Source organism: Chiloscyllium plagiosum, unplaced genomic scaffold (genome assembly GCF_037043375.1).
Source record: "Chiloscyllium plagiosum isolate Xiang-an unplaced genomic scaffold, Cpla_swu_hap1 HiC_scaffold_22, whole genome shotgun sequence".
NCBI classification, from domain to species: domain Eukaryota; kingdom Metazoa; phylum Chordata; class Chondrichthyes; order Orectolobiformes; family Hemiscylliidae; genus Chiloscyllium; species Chiloscyllium plagiosum.
Window position 1 is genome coordinate 34,265,518 of NW_028270160.1, and position 21,286 is coordinate 34,286,803.

At 41.5% G+C, this 21,286-nt stretch overlaps 2 protein-coding genes across 6 annotated transcripts in view; one reads left to right on the forward strand and one right to left on the reverse strand.

Moving 5' to 3' along the window:
- The window catches only part of fank1 (fibronectin type III and ankyrin repeat domains 1), a 66,613-nt gene extending 61,482 nt beyond the window's left edge, over positions 1–5,131 (forward strand). The window contains exons 11-12 of the mRNA XM_043712622.2: positions 4,839–4,883; positions 5,000–5,131. Of these exons, the coding sequence (XP_043568557.2) occupies positions 4,839–4,883; positions 5,000–5,050 (96 nt within the window). The 3' untranslated portion in view covers positions 5,051–5,131. The remainder of the gene's footprint in view (positions 1–4,838; positions 4,884–4,999) is intronic.
- A 2,000-nt stretch (positions 5,132–7,131) lies between these two features.
- adam12a (ADAM metallopeptidase domain 12a) overlaps positions 7,132–21,286 on the reverse strand; it is a 345,430-nt gene continuing 331,275 nt past the window's right edge. For all 5 annotated transcript variants that reach the window (XM_087998950.1, XM_043712617.2, XM_087998953.1 and 2 more), the window contains 2 exons: positions 14,077–14,192; positions 7,132–8,690 (listed from right to left, as the gene is read on the reverse strand). In XM_087998950.1, the coding sequence (XP_087855076.1) occupies positions 8,639–8,690; positions 14,077–14,192 (168 nt within the window). In that variant the 3' untranslated portion in view covers positions 7,132–8,638. The remainder of the gene's footprint in view (positions 8,691–14,076; positions 14,193–21,286) is intronic.

The window sequence follows — 21,286 nt, forward strand, 5'->3', positions numbered from 1 at the left end:
AGGGCACTGCTTGTCACTGGCCACCCGGGTGTTTTCCTATCTTCCTGGTGGTGGAAATTGAATAAATATTCGTGCACTTTGTGTCTTTCACTGTGTCGCACACCTACACACAAAAAAAAGAAAAAAAAAGAAAAGAAAAAAGTATACAGTGGATTTTACTGTCTTGTCCTATGTGGAACTGGGATTTGAGGTTTGTCCTCATCTCCCTGTAAAATGGTTGAACGGTAGGGTTTGGGGCCTAGCTTTGCTGCTCCTCTCCCATGTAAAATTGCTGTCTCTTGTGTACAGCTGTAAATGTTTTTTGTAAACTGTTTTGCAATTTGTTTATACAGTGGATTTTGATCACACAGCATTGCCTTTTGTGAAGGGCACTGCTTGTCACTGGCCACTCGGGTGTTTTCCTATCTTCCTGGTGGTGGAAATTGAATAAAGATTCGTGCACCTTGTGTCTCTCACTGTGTATCACACCTGCACACACAATATGGGTGCTGGGGAAAAAATAAGCAAAAGAAAATAAAATATACAGTGGATTTCTTTTTTTTTGCAAAACACAATTGAGTAAACCAAAAGAACAAATGCATTCCCTAAACAAGGGGAAATCTCTTCTCCTCCAAGAAAAAAATAAAAAGAAAGAAAAAAAGCCCAGAGATTTAGAATCTCCTCAGTTTAGGGGACTGACTCTGTAAGAGAAAAACAAATACAGTGGATGTTGGCCTGTTGGGCCAATGGCTTAATGGATAACATATATGACATTGGATCAGACGGTTGTAAGCTTGAGTCCTTCCTGATTCAAATGCAATGTGCTACTTTGTCACTGTTGCACGTTGACTGTTGTCTGCTCATTGTTGTTTGGTGATGTCCTCCGTACCTGCAGGGATTGGATCAGTGTGCTTTCGAATTTAGGTGGATTGCAGCTTAATGTCAGACTGCTTTATGACAGGTTCTGAAGAGCAATACAGTGTATTTCTCATTGTGGTCTGCCCATGCTGGCCATAAACATGTCCAGGCAGCAGACCGTGAAGGGGGTCATTATGGTCGATTGCCTGCTCCTCTTCCGTGGCTATGTCCGAGCCCAGGTGTCTCTGGAGAAGGAGTGTGCGGTGTCTACCAATACCCTTGAGGTTTTCAGGGAGAAGTGCGCACTATAGGGCATGTTCTGGATTAGTGGTGCTGGAAGAGCACAGCAGTTCAGGCAGCATCCAAGGAGCAGCGAAATCGATGTTTCGGACAAAAGCCCTTCATCAGGAATAAAGGCAGAGAACCTGAAGCCTGGAGAGAGAAGCTAGAGGAGGGTGGGGGTGGGGTGGGGAGAAAGTAGCATAGAGTACAATAGCTGAGTGGGGGAGGGGATGAAGATGATTGGTCAGAGAGGAGAGGGTGGAGTGGATAGGTGGAACAGGAGATAGGCAGGTAGGACAAGTCCGGACAAGTCATGGGGACAGTGCTGAGCCAGAAGTTTGGAACTAGGGTGAGGTGGGGGAAGGGGAAATGAGGAAACTGTTGAAGTCCACATTGATGCCCTGGGGTTGAAGTGTTCCGAGGCAGAAGATGAGGCATTCTTCCTCCAGGCATCTGGTGGTGAGGGAGCGGTGGTGAAGGAGGCCCAGGACCTCTATGTCCTCGGCAGAGTGGGAGGGGGAGTTGAAATGTTGGGCCACGGGGCGGTGTGGTTGCTTGGTGCGGGTGTCCCGGAGATGTTCCCTAAAGCGCTCTGCTAGGAGGCGCCCAGTCTCCCCAATGTAGAGGAGTCCGCATCGGGAGTAACGGTTACAATAAATGATATTGGTGGATGTAAAGGTAAAACTTTGATGGATGTGCTGCAGCCGGTGTGGCCTCCTCTATATTGGGGAGACAGGCCGCCTACTTGCGGAGCGATTCAGAAAGCACCTCTGGGCCACCCGGACGAACCAACCCAATCACCCTATAGCACAGCATTTCAACTCCCCCTCCCACTCCACCGAGGATATGCAGGTCATTGGACTCATCCACCGCCAAACCACAACAGCGCGACGGTCGGAGGAGGAGCGTCTTATCTTCCGACTGGGAACCCTCCAACCACAGGGGATGAACTTGGACTTCACCAGTTTCTTCATCCCCCCTCCCCCCACCTTGTCTCAGCCGAATCCCTCCAGCCCGGCACCGCCTTCCTGACCTGCAGTCTTCTTCTTGACCTCTCCGCCTCCACCCTACTCCGACCTATCACCCTCACCTTGACCTCTTTCCACCTATCACATTTCCAACGCCCCTCCTCCAAGTCCCTCCTCCCTACCTTTTATCTTCTCCTGCAGAACACTCTCTGCTCATTCCTGAAGAAGGGCATGTGCCCGAAACGTCGAATCTTCTGTTCCCTAGATGCTGCCTGACCTGCTGTGCTGTTCCAGCAATAAAGTTTCAACTTTGATCTCCAGCGTCTGCAGACCTCACTTTCTCCTTTAGGGCCTTGGATAGAGGTGAGGGAGGAGGTGTGGGCACAGGTTTTACAGTTCCTGCGATGGCAGGGGAAGGTGCCAGGATGGGATGGTGGGTTGTAGGGGGCGTGGACCTGACCAGGTAGTCACGGAGGGAACGGTCTTTGCAGAAGGCGGAAAGGGGTGGGGAGGGAAATATATCCCTGGTGGTGGGGTCTTTTTGGAGATGGCGGAAATGTCGGCGGATGATTTGGTTTATGCGAAGGTTGGTAGGGCATGGTGTGCTTTATTTCCTCAGCAACATTATTTTGCTTTAACCCTTACCCTCTCCTTCACTTTTTTGTTCACACAGGCTTTGCTCTTAAGGAATGGGGCACTGCTTGTCCCTGGCTACTCGGGTGTCTTTTGTTCCTGGTGGAGGAATACAAATAAAGTTTTCTGCACTTAATGTTTCTTTGCTGTGTTCTATACCTGCATGCACACATGAAAAAAAATATATATAACCAAGGGATTTAAAATCTTCTCAACTCAGGGGACTGACTCTGAGCTAGTTGGCCACAGCCAGTGTACTGTGCACAAGTAAATAAAGGGTGACTTGGTGATGGGGTACAGGCTCCTGTGCAGTTATTTTCAGGTAGGAAAAAAATATTTGTTTTCTGGGCTTCAAACTGACTGGGCTACAAACTATGGCAGTCCTGTCCATAGTTTTTGGGAAGGTGATGGAAGTGAACTGTTATTGTTGTGGACTATGCAATTGGAGGCCATGGAGAGAAGATCTTCAGAAGTGCTGAGGTCACTGATTGTCTTAAAAGTGGTAGTTTGATGTTTAGTAGCGGGGTAATGGTCCTGGAGGTAGAAGAAGGCATGAGAAAGTTTATACTCAACCTTAACAAGGTAGCGGTTCTTTGCAAACATAACATATTTGCCAATAAGTTTAAAGACAATGTTAAGCTGGACCTGAAAGAATGGAGTGCTACAGATTCAGGGACAAGTAAGCTACAGTGAATGAAAGAAGCAGAGAAATTGAGATGGCCAGTGTCATGCCAGCAATTCTCAACAAAAAGGTTCAGATAGTATTGGGGGTAACAGGGAGCTGTCCAGGTGGGACTGGAATTCTGGAGTCGGGAGAAAGTGTTCACTGTGCCACTGGGGTAGACTTCTAACCAAAGATGTTTGTATGGAGGCATCTGTTGGTGATGATTTTACTATTCTCATTCTATCCTCCAGTGCCATCTCTTGTTTCTTCACTTGTCTAATTGCCCATTCCTTTTGCTTTGCGACATCATCCAGTATAACACTTCATCTCTCCTGCTTTACATCCTAATACAGACCTTGTCTTTTGTTCTGTCACCTGCGCTGTTTCTCGGACAGTGCATTTGCTTGTTACATCTCTTACTCTTTCTTTTTCCAAGTCTGACAATCAGTGACAGAAACATTAACACTGACTCTCCACTGACCAGCTCAGCATTTCCACCATTAGCAATTTTATTGCATTTCTGTTCAGGAAGTAAATTGAGAACATAAATATGCCAGCGATCAGCCCCCACTGTCGCTTTCTATAAAGGTTTGTTTGGGAAGAACTTTTTTATGCTTCATCAGAAGGGATTTGGACAATGAACAAGGACATTCAGCCTATGTTTCCCTGGCCCTGGTGGTTATGCTGCTATTCTGGGTGAGTGATTTGGCCTGCAACTCAGCAGATGTGGGATCTGCTTGTAGTTGCATGTTTGGGACCTGATTGGACAACTGAAGGTTTATTTTCTCAGTCCCTTTAAAAAGAGGGTGATTGGTTTTCTATGTGCCCTATCTAGCCAATGCTGCTGGCATGTCCTCAAGCACTGTCGATTTCTGTTGTCTTCACTTCTTTGAGGTTCTCCCACAGTGACACAATTATCCATAAGCTATATTTAGTGCATTTATAATGCATTATCTGGCCAATTCAACAGCAGTAATTCCTGGTGCTTGATTTTGGCTGTTGTGTGTTTCAGTTTTTTATGATTAAGCTAATTTGCCAACATTCTTAATTTTCAATCCTAGTTTTTTTTTAAATTTGAAAGGAAAGTGGAAATAATCATTCCCTACTTTTATTTAGGATTGTTTTCCAGTATGATATAGAACGAGTCTAAACTTTCTACACCTGGAAATTGAATTTGATCAATTGGCATACTTTTACCATAAGTTATTGCATGTATTTGAAGTACATAACTAACAACTATTTGCTTACCATATTTGAATCTTGTCAAGCTTTTTTTGTGATACGTCAATACATACCAATTTCTATATAAGTTATAGGGAACAAGATGTTTAATATCTGAATTGATTACATAATGTACATTGACACAGTAGATCAAGTATACTATCTTTAGCAAAATGCCAATATTACTGTTTTTAGACCTCTGAATCCTTACATCTTTCTCTATTTGATTCCAGTATGGTACAAGTGTCCTAGAGATGGCCAAATCCTTTAGCACAGAGGTATTTTACATTTTGTTGATACTCTTGTTAACTTAGAGATGGATTAGTATCTTATTTACGGTACAATTACTTTATATTTTTATTTAATGATGAATGGCTTATATTCTGTTCCACAGAATGTGATCAGTCTACTTGAAGAGTATGGAAGACCAGAATTTACAAGATGAAGGGAGACTCGGGAAATACTCAGGAGATTGGGAACGTCAAAGGCAAATCTCATTCCAAAAAATATTGGAAATATGCAACAGGTCAGGATGCATCTGTGGAGACAGAGTTAACATTTCATCCTGGAAAGTTATCTCTATTACTGTCCATAGATGTTGCCTTATTTGCCTGAGTAATTTTTTCAGATTTCCAGCACCTGCAATATTCTGCTTCTGTATGAGTATTTCACCCCAATCACTGTTTTACTCACTGACTAAATTCTGTTTTTCAAACTTGAAATCTTATGGCAAAAATTATTATTGTTGAAGTATCTGATTATTTTGTCATAATCCCCTGTATTTTTAGTGAGGATGCAAAGCCCTTCTTTTCTACTGTTCTGACTGGGCTACGTCAGTTGTCCATGAGCATTTGATGGGACTGCTATGTTTCTGCCTGAATCAGTTGGTAGGAGGCTTGTAACATAGTTTGGAATATATGTACTTCTAACCAAGCCTTCAACTAGTGCTCCAACATTGATCACCAGTGCTTTTAAGCATATTAGCCAAGGCACTTCTTACAGTTAAGATGTTTTGTTAAGACCTTTATGAGGCTCGTGTTTTTAAATTAAAGTTGGTCTTGGATTTCAGTAAGAAATTGAAAATAAGATAAGAGAAAATTTTATTTAACAAAGGGCAGAGCAAATCATTGGCTGACAGACAAGTGGATATAAATGAAAACACAATTTCAAACAGGTTATGGTATTTTATACTGGATAGATTTGGTGACAACAATTTTTTCTTAATGATACATATGTATGGATAGGTCTCTTCTCTCAGTTTTAATACATTGATTAATCTGAAGTGCACTTTCACCCTATTTTGATTTTATTTCAGATAATAGCACTCATAGTTTGCTTTTCAATTTTTCTTCTTAGTCAATTCTGTATAGGATTTACAATCAGCCATGAACCTTATTTTAGAATTCACTTCACAGAAGACGTAAAGGAGTATCCTTTTCCATTTATGGCCCAGTATACTGACCATAAAGGGCTGAGTTTTATTTGCGTTAAGATTTGTTTTATCGAGACATAAAAGAACCACACCTTCCTGATGTTCAAACTTCTTCCGTTATCTGCCTAAAGGCTGGTTTGACCGACAACGTAGCTATCTCCACCACAAGTAGGTTCTGCAGCTGAAACAAGTATCGGACCTCATGCTGTTGGAATCAATCTGGTCAATGTCAGCCAAATGAGACATCCACCGCCAGCACCCCTAAGGTGTCCTAGTTACTGTGGCAACATTCACTTTTACATGCTCATTGCAATCTGGATCTAGGAATGATGATGGTGGAAGCATTTACTCTTTATCTGTCACATGGCTGACCAGGAATCTCTCCCACTGTTACTGCCTGCCAACAGTGTGCTGGAAGGACTGCAGAATGATAATGTACATGTTTGGTCCTATTATGAATGCATTTCCTTTGACCATCCAAGTCAGGGATTGAGGCTTAAATCCGTAGATTCTGGCACAAAGGCAAGAGCACTACCCATTGCATCAGAAAATCTCCTTATGCTACATCATGTAGCTGAAACTAAAGATTGTAATTACATTTAAGTAATGATACAGAATGGCTTGCTTCTTCAAAGTTGAACTCTATTCCAATGGATTGTCATGAGGTTGGTTTAAAATTTTATTTTGCTATTAGATTTTTAAGGTTATTTGAACAACCTTAAAGTGTTGATTTATGAACAACACCTTCCTACTCCAGTTGGTTGAGTAGGTTTTTATGCATTAATCAAAAATGAAATATCCTTGGCTTGCTTCTGTGGCTTGCCAGAAGATAATTCTAAATGCAATTTAAATACAATTTCTGACCTCAAAGTATTATATGTGTTACCCAGAACGATTAATGTATATTTCATGAATGTAAGACATATGGAAGGAAAGCTTCTTTCACTTTCCTCTTTTCTAGCTAATACTGTTATAATTTCACAAAGATAATTGATTCAATGCAAACTCTTCTTTATTTTGATATAAACTTATTAGTGCAATCTCAAAGAATTAAAACTTGACGATGCACAAAATAAGTACTGACACAAAGGGAATTATTTGAACACCAAGTTTAGTGAATAATGGACAGTTCACAAGCATTACCTTGAATCAACAGCAGAGGAAAACAAAATGTGGAAATTGTTTCCCTGTAAAACCTAAAATGCACAACAAACTTGAACTAGCTTAAATGGAATGTTACATACATTTCATTTAAAAAAAAAGAGCTCTGAGTGGCTAGCTGACCTTCTAGTATATGTAAATGCTACAAAAATGTGAGTATAGTTTAATCAATAAACTAGAGACACTAATAACAAGTCTGGAATTTTTAAAAATCATTTTACAAAATGGTTGACCTGAAAAGGAAACAATGCAGTGATTTGATTTTTGATGAATTCTGTGAATCAATCCAATCTGTGCTGAATTTCCTCATCCCAATTTGATTTATTCTAATTCCTTCTGTTTAAGAATAATAGCACATTGTGTTTATTGGTGCCCTAGTAACTTTAGAGCAATACATTTATTCTGCTTAGTTGCAATTAAGCAGAATTTTTTTTCACTGAAAATGATCACAATTATGACACTCAGAGAAATTTTCCTTTAAGAAAATTCAGCTACTGTAAAAGTGTCTACCACAGTGCACTGCATTGTAATAAATATTCAACATAAATTAATAATTTACACGTACCTGAGCAAGTACACAGCACCATAAGGAGCCACAGCACCAAAAACAGGAGCTCAGAATCCCTTCATCTATCAGTTCTATTATAGTACACAAAATATGTTAAGCACCAACTAATTTTATCACAACCCTTAGTGGTGTGAGTTTACCTCTTATTTACAGTATAAGAACGCATTTCAAACAGTTGATCAATCACTATTAACATATTTAGCACTTCTGTTAAATTAAAATGCCTAATCATGTGGTTTCTTAAGTCATACAAAAGTTTGATTGATTTTACAAGAGCCATTCATGGCCCTCTGTCATACAACCCATAAAATGACTGGATCTGATGACATAGTACACAAGGGTATTGTGTCCACGTGGTATCTTGTTTATACAGTGAAGGCACTGATATATTTTGGTGTGTTTACTGTTTAAATACATTGCTTTGATGGCATATTAGTTAAAAATGGAATAAAATGCATCTTTAGTGTGGAAGCAAATGGTACACTTAAAAAAAAACCCAGTGATGTAGTACAATGAAGCCACTACGGCATATTGCTATGGTTCTTTGTGGTACCATGAGATATTAATCATAGGAGGATGACAGGACCACTTCCAATGTATAAAAGACTGAGGTACCAGCATCTCTCAACTATATGCAGATAAAGAATATTTCTCTTCTAGTTAGGGTAAAAGGAATAGCTTGGCAGTCACCTATACCGTGCTATCTGTTGCCCATGCCAGTCAAGAAATGCTAGCACAGAAATGGATATATAGAAGAACACTTCCTACTTGCAATGCTGGTTAATAAGAGGACTAACTCCATTTAGAATTCTCTTGTAGTGCAAACGTGTTTGGTCAGTTGCTGGCAGGTAAATTCTTTTCATCATTCGATGTCAACATGGTCGGTTAATTTTACTGTACTGCTGAGGCTTCTTGGGTGCTGGTCTGAAATAAATAAGACTATAATCAAATTAGGATAGAGCTAATCACAGTTTCTTCATGTATCTATTTGGTCCTCAAGGTTTGTTCAGTGGACCTCAACTATACTAGACATACATTGTTCTTTTTGCTATTTTAGCATAAACTTTATCTAGTACAAATGAGCTAGTGATGCCACAAAAACAGTAGCTTGCATTTATATGGTGCTTTTCACATAATTAAATATTATAATGCAATGCACACGAACCGATTAAGACACTGAGACAACAAAAGTGATATTCAAGTAACCTAGTTGAACATCCAGGTTCTAATAAATAGCATCTTAGAAGAAAAGAATTCTGTAGAAAGGTTTATTGAGGGAATTCTAGAAAACTAGTCCTGAAGGCACAACCACTGAAGGTGGGGTGAATAAAATGGGGAATGTGCAAATGGCTGAAGTTCCAGGAATGTTGAGTACCCCAGAGGGTTGTAGGGTTGGGGCAGGTTACATGGATATAATGGGATGCAGTGAGGAAGTGAACACAAAGGTGAGAATTTAAAGTCAATAGGCTTGACCTATCCAAAGACAGCTGAGATCTCCTAAATACAGGAGCACAACAATTTGCAGTCGGGTGTGATTGGCCATGGGATTCCACAACATTGATTCCAGAATCCATGATGTTTCAGGTTAACATAGACATAGAACCAATGAAACAATATAACTGTCATCCTCCCATAACTGGTGATGCATTATTCCCACATACTGAACATCATTTGGAGGGAATAGTGACAGTAGTATAAACAGAGAATGCACTTTGGATGGGAGTACTTCAGTACGGCCCGCAAAGTGCTGTTGGCCATCAGCAGGAACTATGCAGAATCACATTTAGCTGTGTCTCAGTTGTGAGTCATCTAGTTTCTGAATCAGAAAATTGTGGATTCACATACAGCTCCCAAGGATGTAAACACAAAAATCTAGCCTGTCAGTAGGGTACTGTTAGTTGGATGAGATATTGAACTGAGGTCTATGTATTTTGTCAGGTAAATTCAATGATTGAAGATGAGCAAGAGAGTCATATCTGATTTCTTGACCAAGAAATATTCCCAGGCAAACATCACAAACAGAACATCCCATCACAGTCACACTGCTGTGTACAAATTGGTTGCCACTTTTGTCAAAAATATTTCCAAGGAGCTTCAAGGCCAATGAATGCTCTGTGGTTATGAAAGATGCTATATAGATTCTCGTCTTTTTTTTATCTGCACTAAATTTAATTGTGTTGTCCAACACACCTCTCTCTGGGAAGTACTGGACAACGAAGGGTACCCTATCGGTTGCAGCACGTGTCTGTCTCCTGAGGAGGTAATTACAGTTCCTTGCTGTGGCACGTTAGTTAGAGATCCTGCGTAGAGAAGAAGTCTTGTTCGAACCTGTGCATAAAGATGTTGGCATATTGGGGTGCAAATTTGGTCCCCATGGCTGTTCCATGTGTCAATGAAGAACTGGTTGTCAAAGGTAAAGACGTTGTGATCGAGGATAAAGCGGGTGAGTTGTAGGATGGTGTTTGGAGATTGGCAACTCTCACAGACACTCACAACCCCCACCCCAGACACACACACACACACACACTCACTCCTACAGACACACTCTCCCACACTCACACATACACTCCCTCACAGACATACACATATACACTCTCTCCCACACTCACAACCCCCCACCCCAGACAGACAGACACACATACACACACGAAGACCCACATGCACACATATACATATACGTTTGTGGGGTGAATTTGTACTTGCAGAGTTACATTGTACTTTGCTCAAAAACTGCATGAATTCATGTAAGACTCTGTTAACTCACTTTTTAGATTAGAATCAGTCTAAACATTATGGCACAGACAGAGAACACAGGGGGCTACCACCTTCAACATTATCTGGCTAACACCAATTGTTACAGTTAACCTAAGAATGTAACTTTTTAAAAAAAGTTTTGTGATTTACACATGAAAGAAGTGAAACTATCATGGTATTCGATCAGATAAAAGACTCGACAAACAATCAAGGTATTTTTCAATGTATAATTTCAGTTACATCACACTGTAAACTTTTTCTATAAATTCTGTGTCTTACAATTGTGTCCTCCACAACCACCTGATGAAGGAGCGGTGCTCTGAAAGCTAGTGTGCTTCCAATTAAACCTGTTGGACTATAACCTGGTGTTGTGTGATTTTTAACTTTGTACACCCCAGTCCAACACCAGCATCTCCAAATCATGACTATTGTCTTCTGCTGTCTCTCTTTATTAGGCTTTCTCTCCATTTGAAGATTTGAATTGCAGCTGTTCATTGATAATTGTTGTACACATTCAGAATGCTTTAGATAATGAAGATATGCAGCAAGATCTGGACATCATTGAGGCTTTGGCTTATAAATGACAAATAATATTTATGCCACGTAACTCTAGAAAGTGATCATCTCATTAAAGAGAGCCTTTAACTTCTGTATCCTGACATTCTATGTCATGACCCCATCAATTAAATTTTGAGGGCTATTATTAACCAGAAATTTAACTGGATCAGCCATATTAATGCTATGATTGCTAGAGTCAGTCACAAAACACCCAACCTTTGACAACCGACATAGCTCCACACTCCCTAAAGTCTTCACCTTCTTCAGTGGGTGTAACTTAATCAGGTCATAACCAATAGCCAGAACCAGGCACACAGCTTGACTGACAATATATCCATGTCTCTATGCATCTATCCCTTCATCACTGCTGTAGAATGTAATAACTACAAGACAGCCTGCAGCAAGAGGAGGTGCAGAGGAGATTTTCCAGAATGTTGCCTGGGCTGGGGCATTTCAGTTATGAAATGAGACTAGATAGACTGTGGTTGTTTTCATTAGAGCAGAAAAGGCTGAGGGGGACTCTGTTTGAAGATTATGAAGAACATAGATCAGGTAGATAGGTAGAAACTTCCCCCCCTTAGCTGAAGGATCAATAACCTGGGTGGGTACAGATTTAAAGTATAGGACAGGAGGTTTGAGGGGATTTAAGAAAGACCTTTTTCATCCAGAGGGTGGTGGGTATCTGGAACAGGAAAGGGTGGTAGAGGTCAGAACCTTCACAATGTTTAAGAAGTATTTAGGTGATCACTTGAAGTGCTATAGTGTACAAGGATGTGGGTCAAGTGCTCAAAATGGGACAAGAGTAAGTCAGTGCTTCACGATAAGATGGACGTGATGGGCCAAAAGGTCTCTTTCCCTGTTGTAGGCTGGAAGTCATCAAAGCTTCTTCGATAGTACCTCCCAAACTTATGGCTTCCACCATCTTGAAAGATAACTTTCAGCAATCTGTTTCTATCCTCTGCTTTATCCCGTTATAATTTTACGCCCCTCTATCAAATCACACCATTTACTAGAATCAGAGTATATAATCCAAATTATTGTTCATTAATCTATTAAAATGACATTGTTGCTAGCTCTTTAACAGCATTTTCTATTAATTAGATTTGGCCTTGCATGGTTAGATTTTTAAATGTTTGAATGGCAGGCTTCTGCAAGTGCAAGTTGATAACAGGATACTGAGTGAACAGAACAAACAAACATGTACTTCCTGAATGAATCAGAATGAAGGTTTGTTAAAGAAAAAAGTGCAAGTACATGAAAGAAAGTGTAAATTAGACCTGGTAATTTCCATATTAAATCAAGCATAGAACGAGAACTAAAGAAGGAGAAATGACTAGATTGAGAGAGGAGAAAAGAAAGCAAAACAATTTGATTCAATATCTTACATTATTTTAATCTCTAGAAAAACAACTAATACTTGAAATAAACAAAATGTACACCTGTACTAGTGAAATTTCATTGATAGAGAGGTTGTTTGCAATAACTAAGACTTATTATGTTCTATATACTGCACAGCAGGAACAGTAATGTCATACCGTTTAAAGTAAGTCATCAGGGAGCAGATAGCATGATGTTGGCTTTCACGAAATTAACAGCAAGTGATTGCAGCTTGGAGAGATAAATATTCATACAGCTGCCCCGACTTGAACAACAGGGAGTGACTTCAGCTTCACTGCTATTTTGCAAACAATATTTGGCCCATTGCACAGCTCGGTCAACAAGATAGCCTTTACACAGCAATTTAAGGAGGAGTGCAAAATGTTGAGATTTTAGGCCATAAGACCTAGATAGCTCAAGAATAGTGGGGTAAAGGGAAGTCAGCAAGAATGCAGATTTTGTTGGGGTTGCTGTGCTGAGATAGAAAGGAAATAGGAAATTATCTCAATATTTTGGCTTTTTAATGACATGGATTCAAGTTGCTAACTTTTTAATAAATGAAATAATCTGTATTTATTGTTAAATTAAGTTACTTTGAATACACCAGATTTAAGAAAGCTACTTAATGCAACATTCCAGATCTGACTTCAGAATGCAAGTTGTATTTTCAGATTTCAAATACAATTTTTCTTGATTTAAGATTATTAACAAGAAGAGTACTCAGTGTACCCCATAGAACAGGCAAAGTGGAAAATAATATGTCTGTGAAATCTAAATTAATAACTGCTTTCTGCTGCAGTATTCTATTTGTCTTTTGTTTCTTTTGAACTATAATGCTCATTGAATCTTAACCAATTAACCTCTTCGATAAGTGGCCCTAAATCATCATTGAAATACTTTATTATCAAGCTTTAATTAAGTATAACCTTTTACAATATAGAAACAGGTCAGCGTTTCAGTGTGCTGTACTGTTCAGCAGGAAGGCACAAGATGATACTGCAGTACAAATTTTTAATTTTGGTTGTGTCAGGCAGATGTCAAGCAGAGACTATATGCTTCCGTACAGAGAGTAATACAAAATTGACAAGAAAATCAATTTCATGAAATTACCAGGTAACCTCAAAAGCAATACTGGCAGGTGTTTATAAGCCTCTTGACTGGAGAAATGTTTTGAGACAGCAGGAGAACCAAGGTGAGGGAGAGAGAGGAAAGAACTCTTTTGACACATATTATACAGAGAAACCAGTCTTTAAAAACAAGTAAGTTAATCTACAATTCATATCTTTGTACATATGAAATTCATTAATGTCTGGGGGTTTCACCATTTATCAAATATTCAATTTTGGCTTCTGGTATGAGCCCATTCCATCATGCTTCACATTCACATATATCATCATGTTTTCAATAAATATCCAAGCAATGAAGATTCCAAAGTCATATAGAAGTTCATGAGCATTCTCTTGGCTTTCTGGAGGTATACTAAATTGGTGCATTGCTTGTGAGCGTAGTTATGGAGCATGCATTCTTGTGTTTGACTACCAAATCTAAATCAGTTAGACTGTTTTTCATGGGTTTCTTTCACTCACTGTCAAGTAAAAGCTGAACTGTATAAGTAACTCACCTGACAGGTTTGATCTGGATCTCAGGATGTTGTATGAAGGGAGCATCCAGTTGTGATGGCCTGTTTATGGGATTTGCTGGCAGAGGTTTCTGTGGAGGACTGCGGATAGAGGGACCCTGCAATCAACATGAACAACACAATGAGATTTCAGTAGACTGACCAAGTAGAGAAGCAATACCTGCATTGTTCATAAATATACAATTACATATATGCTACAATTCCTTGCTTTTCTGACTGTGATTACATGAGATGACAGTGATGGAACAAATTGAGAGAGACATGAAATGTTGGAAGAGGTTTTGGAAAGAAGGAGCTTCAACACAACAGAGACATTTTAAATGACGATAAGAATTTTAAAATTTAAGCATTGGTGAACTGGAAGCACAAGTGGGTGATGGGTACAGAGACGTATACTGGTTAGAACATGGGCAGCAGGATGTTGGCTGAGCTCAGGTTGACGCAAGCTCGAAGCTGGGAGGCAGAACAGGAGGGCATTAGAGTACATGATGTGGAAGTGCCGGTGTTGGACTGGCGTAGACAAGGTCAGAATTCACACAAATCAAGTTATAATCCAACAGGTTTTAGCGAGTTTTGAGAAGATTTGTAGCTCAGTTTGAGGTTCTGGATGTAGGTTTGCTCGCTGAGCTGGAAGGTTCGTTTTCAGACATTTCGTCCCCATACTAGGTAACATCTTCAGTGAGCCTCCGGACAAAGCACTGCTGATGATTCCTGCTTTCTATTTATAGCTTGGGTTTCTTTGGGTTGGTGATGTCATTTCCTGTGGTGATACCATTTCCTATGGTGATGTCATTTCCCACTCTTTTTTTCAGGGGGTGGTAAATCGGGTCCAAGTCAATGTGTTTGTTGACAGAGTTCCAGATGGAATGTCATGCTTCAAAGAATTCGCGTGCATGTCTCTATTTGGGACTGGGACAACGCATCCATCCTAGGACAAGCCAAACAGAGACACGCACGAGAATTTCTAGAAGCCTGGCATTCCAACCCGGCATTCTATCAACAAACACATTGACTTGGACCCGATCTACCACCCACTGAAAAAAAGAACAGGAAATGACATCACCATAAGAAATGGCATCACCATAGGAAATGACATCATCAACTCAAAGGAACCCAAGCATATAAATGGAAAGCAGGAATCATCAGCAGTGCTTCGTCCGGACGCTCACTGAAGATGTTACCAAGTATGGTGACGAAACGTCTGAAAATGAACCTTCCAGCTCAGTGAGCAAACTTACATCCAACAGGTTTATTTGAAATCACAAGCTTTCGGAGTGCTGCTCCTTCACCTGATGAAGGGGCAGAACTCTGAAAGCTTGTGATTTCAAATAAACCTGCTGGATTATAACCTGGTGTTATGTGACTTCTGAACTTGCAGTAAACAGGCCTGGAATAACATATAGGAAGCTTTCTGCAGCAGATTGATTAAAGAAGGAGAGAAGGCAGGTATAGGGGTGCAAGTGGATGCATTTTGATGGAAAGGTCGTGGGGTTGGATTCAGTTCAGGGTCAAGCTGGACACTGAGATTACAAATAATATGGTTCAGTCTGGCAAAGAGGCCAACATGGGGTTGTTTTGGTGGCGAAACAAAGTTGATGGTTTAATTACATAGTATGCTTTGTGAAATTGCTTACCTTAATTAATAGAGCAATATTCATGTTACTTCAATCATGCCAACTAAACTTTTTAGCTGCACTGTTATGGAGAATCAGAGCTTTTAAAATTTTGGCTTGGATGTCTAATTTTCTGCTTTTGAGTTATTTTGCTTGCCAAATGGTGACAGTTCCAGATATATTATGGTCTTGGAATCAGATGTGGTTAACTGCCACTAATACAAATGGAGGATAATAATCGGTCTTCTGCTGACTAATGCCTATAATTGGGAGTGTAAATTGTACTTGCAATCTGTAAAATGTTCTATTTGCTGTTCATTTATAAAGTGCCAACATACTTAATAACAATAATTGCTTCATTCATTATGGTAAATAGTAACTTTTTACAACTTTGATTTAACAGGAAGAGATTTAACATGTTAAGTCAGACAAAGAGAAAAGTACTAATTGCAGATAAAACACCACAAGCGATTTCCTTCCCCTTTCCCCACAGTAGAGGAATAAAACCCAATGTTATTTTCTAATAACATCAATTATAATATAAGCAAATATTAACAGATCTATCAAAAGCTGACAAAAGAGAAAAGATAGGTCACCATTTCATGAGTAAATGTTAAACAGGGACCTTTTCTCTTTTCATATGCTGATATTATCCAGCAGATTACTTTTTTTATTTCAGATTTTAAGCATTTGCATCTTTTCTTTCTTTTGAAAAGAATGAAATCATGTTGGGTTCTTTAGAAATATTCATAATTAATTATGCAAGTGAAAATTTAAATGGAGGCCCAAACACTAGGAGTCAGAAGACTGATGTTGCTATGGTAATATGACATACAAAATTTTTTTAATGATACTTCTGTGTAGAAGGCAGTGGAATAATGCAGTTAGATGGAATTGTGCAATTATGTCACTCACAGATGCTACAAGTGCATTCTTAACATCGTACATCATGCAAATAATGCATGGTTAAATTTAAATATGATATCACAATGGTTATACAATTAGTGGACAAACTAGCCTTCCCAAGGAGGCATGGCAGAAGAGTGCTTATGTTGGGAGATGAAAGATGTGGACTAATGATCTAAAGACATAACCGTGGGCAAAAAGTGGGTCCTGAGCCTGTACTTGCTGGCAGTGGGAGGACACAGTGATTTTTCTACAGGTAGCCTCTTAAGGGGCTGCCCTGGAAGGCTCATCATTCAAAAACGTTTGGAAGGTGAGGCTCAATGCTGCTGCTGAAGCCTCAGCAGGACAGGGGGAGACTGCTTGTGAGAGAATTGTTAGAATCGTGGCAGCCATTTTGTCACATAGTAAAAGTCTGGAAGCCATTTTAAATCTCATCTTAGTGCCTGCTTGCTAAAAGCCTGTGTTTCCCATGCCCAGCTGAGACGGTTGGCCTTGCAGCTGTACTGATACCTGATAAACAAATTATTTCCTTGCATGGAGCTATTCTTCTCTTTGCAAGGGCCTATTTTATACTAACATCTGCTTTTCAGCTCCTAAACGACAATGTCCAGACATTATGTGACTGAAGCCAATGATTGGGCATGGTGTCTAGCTTGCTCATTATCCTGCAATTAACAGTTTGCTAAATGTTAAAATGACTGTAACCTATATAAGCACACAACTCTCTGTATTTCGTCAGAGTGACTTGTGACCATTCAGTCAACTTGTCTCTCCCCGTGGGACCACTACGAGCGAGTCACCCACTGTATATTTTTCTTCCGTCTCCAGCAGTTGGCGTAGCCGGCAGGACCTCTATTTCACGAGGTTTCCTGGAATCTCTTAAAGTTTGTCCTCTATTCTGCTGATTACCTCCCTGAGTCGGCAGATATTGCGACCAGACGGGAGAGGCGAAGTGACTGCTGCAGGTGGGTGAACCTTGAGCCACGAGCTGAACTGAGTGGGATTGGGTTGTGGTGATAGAGGCTAGTTTTAGTTTAGCGATTCTTGAGCCACAAAACAGTCAGACTGTGGCGAAAGACGTGACTAGTTTTAGTTTAGTGGTCCTTAGTGATCTGATGGAGGTTGAGTTTTATTTTGGTGAACCTTAAACCATGGGCCAGTTGGGCTGTGGTGATAGAGGTTAAGTTTTGGAGTTGCTCCAAAAGTTCCCACCAGCAGTTTGTGACCATTCCTCCTCTGAGCTAACAAGCGCGAGAAGGGAGCTGGGTTCCCTTGTAGCTACGGGCTGTGAGACGCTGAGGCAAGATCAGGTTGAAGGAGACCCTGCCGGTCTTTGTAACTAATTCGGCTGTGTCCGCCTTGAGAGATTGATTTGGATCCCAATATTTGTTGCCTGTCTCGGCTTCTCTGTTGTCTCTGTCTTTTGGCTTGGCTTGCTTCACTTTGTTGCTTTGTTTTGTTCGTTCGCCCTGTTTGACCGACATACAGATCAATGGGATTGCAACTTTCAAAGATCACCAGTGACGGGCTGCCCCTGGGGATGAGATTACCTCGTCCTGGTGAGAAGGGCGGCCCGCAACCTTTCGCTCCCTCCGAAAGGACACAGCAGTGTCATGGTAAATATGTGAAGTGTAAGAATGAGGCAGGAGAACAGCTGGTACCTCTGGGTTCAGCAGCTGACATTGTTTGGAGGGAGATGGGTGACACTCGTTATGGTATTCCTTTTACCCTTGATTTGTATGGGTGGTCCCATGGAAATTGGCCTTACGCAAGTTGATTTAAATTAGACAAGATTGATTACTGGTTAGTTAACATTAAGGAAGGGTATGGCAATTCTACCTGGGAATTATATGTTCCGATGTCCAGAAAGGTTTAAGGAAATTGCAGAAGGACACCAGCCCCCCAAGGTTAAGAATCACCACCAAACCTCTGGAAATCCTCAATCTCCCACGCCTGTTCCCACTATGCCTCCGCCCTATTCTCCTCAATATCCTAAAATCCCTATTTTGACTCTGGAACCCAAACCTTTAGTGGATGAGATTGTTGCTATCGTTGTCACTCATAATGGAGGACAAACCAGCGGTGCAGCCAGCAGTGCTTCTGCATCACCCCTCAAACATCCCCCCCATGAGTGTGGTGCTGCTGCAACAGCATCTCTGCCTGTGTCTGTTGCTTCACTGCGCTTGACTCTACTAACACTGGCCACTGTTACGATACCCATTTAAGTTGGCGACAACAGCACACTGATTCCAAGGGAAGTGTCCCCTCGGAAGTTGATAGCCATCTCGCCCCACAGTTGCCCAGAATCATGATCGATGATATGCTGCTTGACAAACCTGGACCCATGCTGAGGTCTGCGGCATCTACAGCATGCCCCAGATCCCATCAAGCTCCCTGTTCATTTATATAATTGGCTTTTACAAACTTGCGACATTTACAATTGCCTTCCACAGAATGTGCAGACTTTAATTCAACTGGCTTATGGTTCCCATTGGGCTACCATTAAGGGCTCCATTGATATTCCCTCCACACACACTGGGCCACGGCTGAAGAGCACTCTGACTGGCTGGGTAGACATATTAAAGATACCATCATGAATATTGCTAGACAGCAGAATGACTTTGGTGAGGTCACTCGCTGCCTGCAAAAGACAACTGAAACTGTCCCTGATTTTCTTGCTCATTTTAGGGATACATAGGAGAGTTCAGCGAGCTCTCTAGAGCTCTCAGCGAGCCTATAGAGGACAATGAGAAACTCACTGTCCAGACCCTTATCAATTGCCTCTCACCACATCACGCTCAGATATACAAAGCCCAGAAGCTTACTTGGCAGATTGCACTCACTACCCTTAATAACATGGACAGACACAATCTTTTTGACACTAAGCATGACAGAGAGGCTTATCTGCTTTTAGAAAATACGACTCCTCAGTCACGGGTTCATTTCAGCCAGATAGGAAATTTGGCAAATGGTCTTGCGGTCAGTTTGGCCACTGCCATACAGCAGCATTATGGTGGCTCACATCTTCACAGCCACCATTTGCACCACTATGCAACCCCAAGTGTATGACCCTTCCCCCCATTCTCCTAGTGCTTAAGGCTGCGGCGGGGCAGGGGGTGGGGGAGGGGGGGAGTTCAGCAGGCTGCTTCGATACGCCTCTCCCAGTCCCCTTCTGAAAACCCACGATGACAGTGAAGCTGGGGGTGTTCGTGCTGTTCCGGTTTTGGTGTATTCCAGGGTCACTCACTCTTCTGCACCTCCCTCTCTGTGGACCCTTCTCCCCGTTCCTGGTTCCCCTAGGCTATGGTGGGGGGGTAAAGTTCTGCACTGACTGACTCACCACTGCCATGATCTATAGCTGCCCTCTACATCTGGCACTGTGCCACCAACCGATATGCTCGCTATTTGATCCCTCATTACACAATTGCGCGGGGCCACTCATCCCCTTGTGCCTCTTTTCTGCAATGAGTCTTGTTGACTGGTCATCCCCTTTATGATTTCTATTGCATGGCTGCTCAACCGTGTGCTCCCAACTCATCATATTCTGTGCTAGCGGATTCACACTTGAATAAAGACACCTACATTACCCTTACAGGTCTTTGCTATGTTGGACACCAGAGACTCTCTGCTGAAGTCTCACTGACATCTCAGCAGTCTCAGCTTTTCCTCCCCAGTTCTATACCTTTTATTCCCATCATCCTCAAGACCCCCTGCACGTTTAGCGATTTAGCCTCCATGCATGGGGTGCCTCCGCAAGCTTCCCTGTTTGTTCAATCCCCTTACCCCGATGATTCATCATTGTTACATGCTGCTATGCTCAATCCAAACATAATCTGTGTGCATTTCCCTACCCGCACCATCACTGCTACCTTTATTATGCTGGACCCCTCGGCTGCATCTTCCTACGATTGCCTGTGGCTTCTGGACAGCTTGCCGCCCACATTTTGGGCACGCCACCCTAACCATGCCGGGTTGGTCCTTTCTGCCCCACCACATACTGTCACTTTGAAGGTTGATGCTCGCCTGCCCTCAGTCTGCCAATATGAGTTAACAACCGCTGCTACAGAAGAGATACGACCATCATTACTTCCCTCCAAAAGCAGGGTGTCCTTGTGCCCACGTGGAGTCTCTGCAACACTCCCGTCTTACTGGTTCCAAAGCCTGGACAAGCGGACAGATGGAGGTTTATGCAGGATTTACAGGCTGTGACCGCCATTGTTGTTCCCTGTTCCCCTGTGGTGCCTGATACTAATGCTATTCTCACTAATGTCCCTACCTCCAATGCTTGTTTTTTTTGTGATTGACCTCTGCTCTGCCTTTTTCTCTGCTAAATTGTCCATTGAAGGCAATACCTTTTTGCATTTACTTCTGGCGGTCACCAGTACACATGGACACAGCTTCCCCCAGGGTATACGAAGGGCCCCACTGTTTACACTACCGCTGTGCAGCAGACACTCAACCCTTCACATGCCTTGCAACAGTGTCCTTGTACATTAAGCTGATGACTTGCTTGTCACCTCCGCCTCTGCTGATGCCTGCATGCAAGATACTGTTACCCTGCTTCAGTGCCTGGCACAGGATGACCAGAAGGTTTCTATTGACAAGATGCAGCTGTGTCAGCATAAATTGCAATACTTGGGCTTCACACTTTCCCAAGTTATTGGAACCCTGCC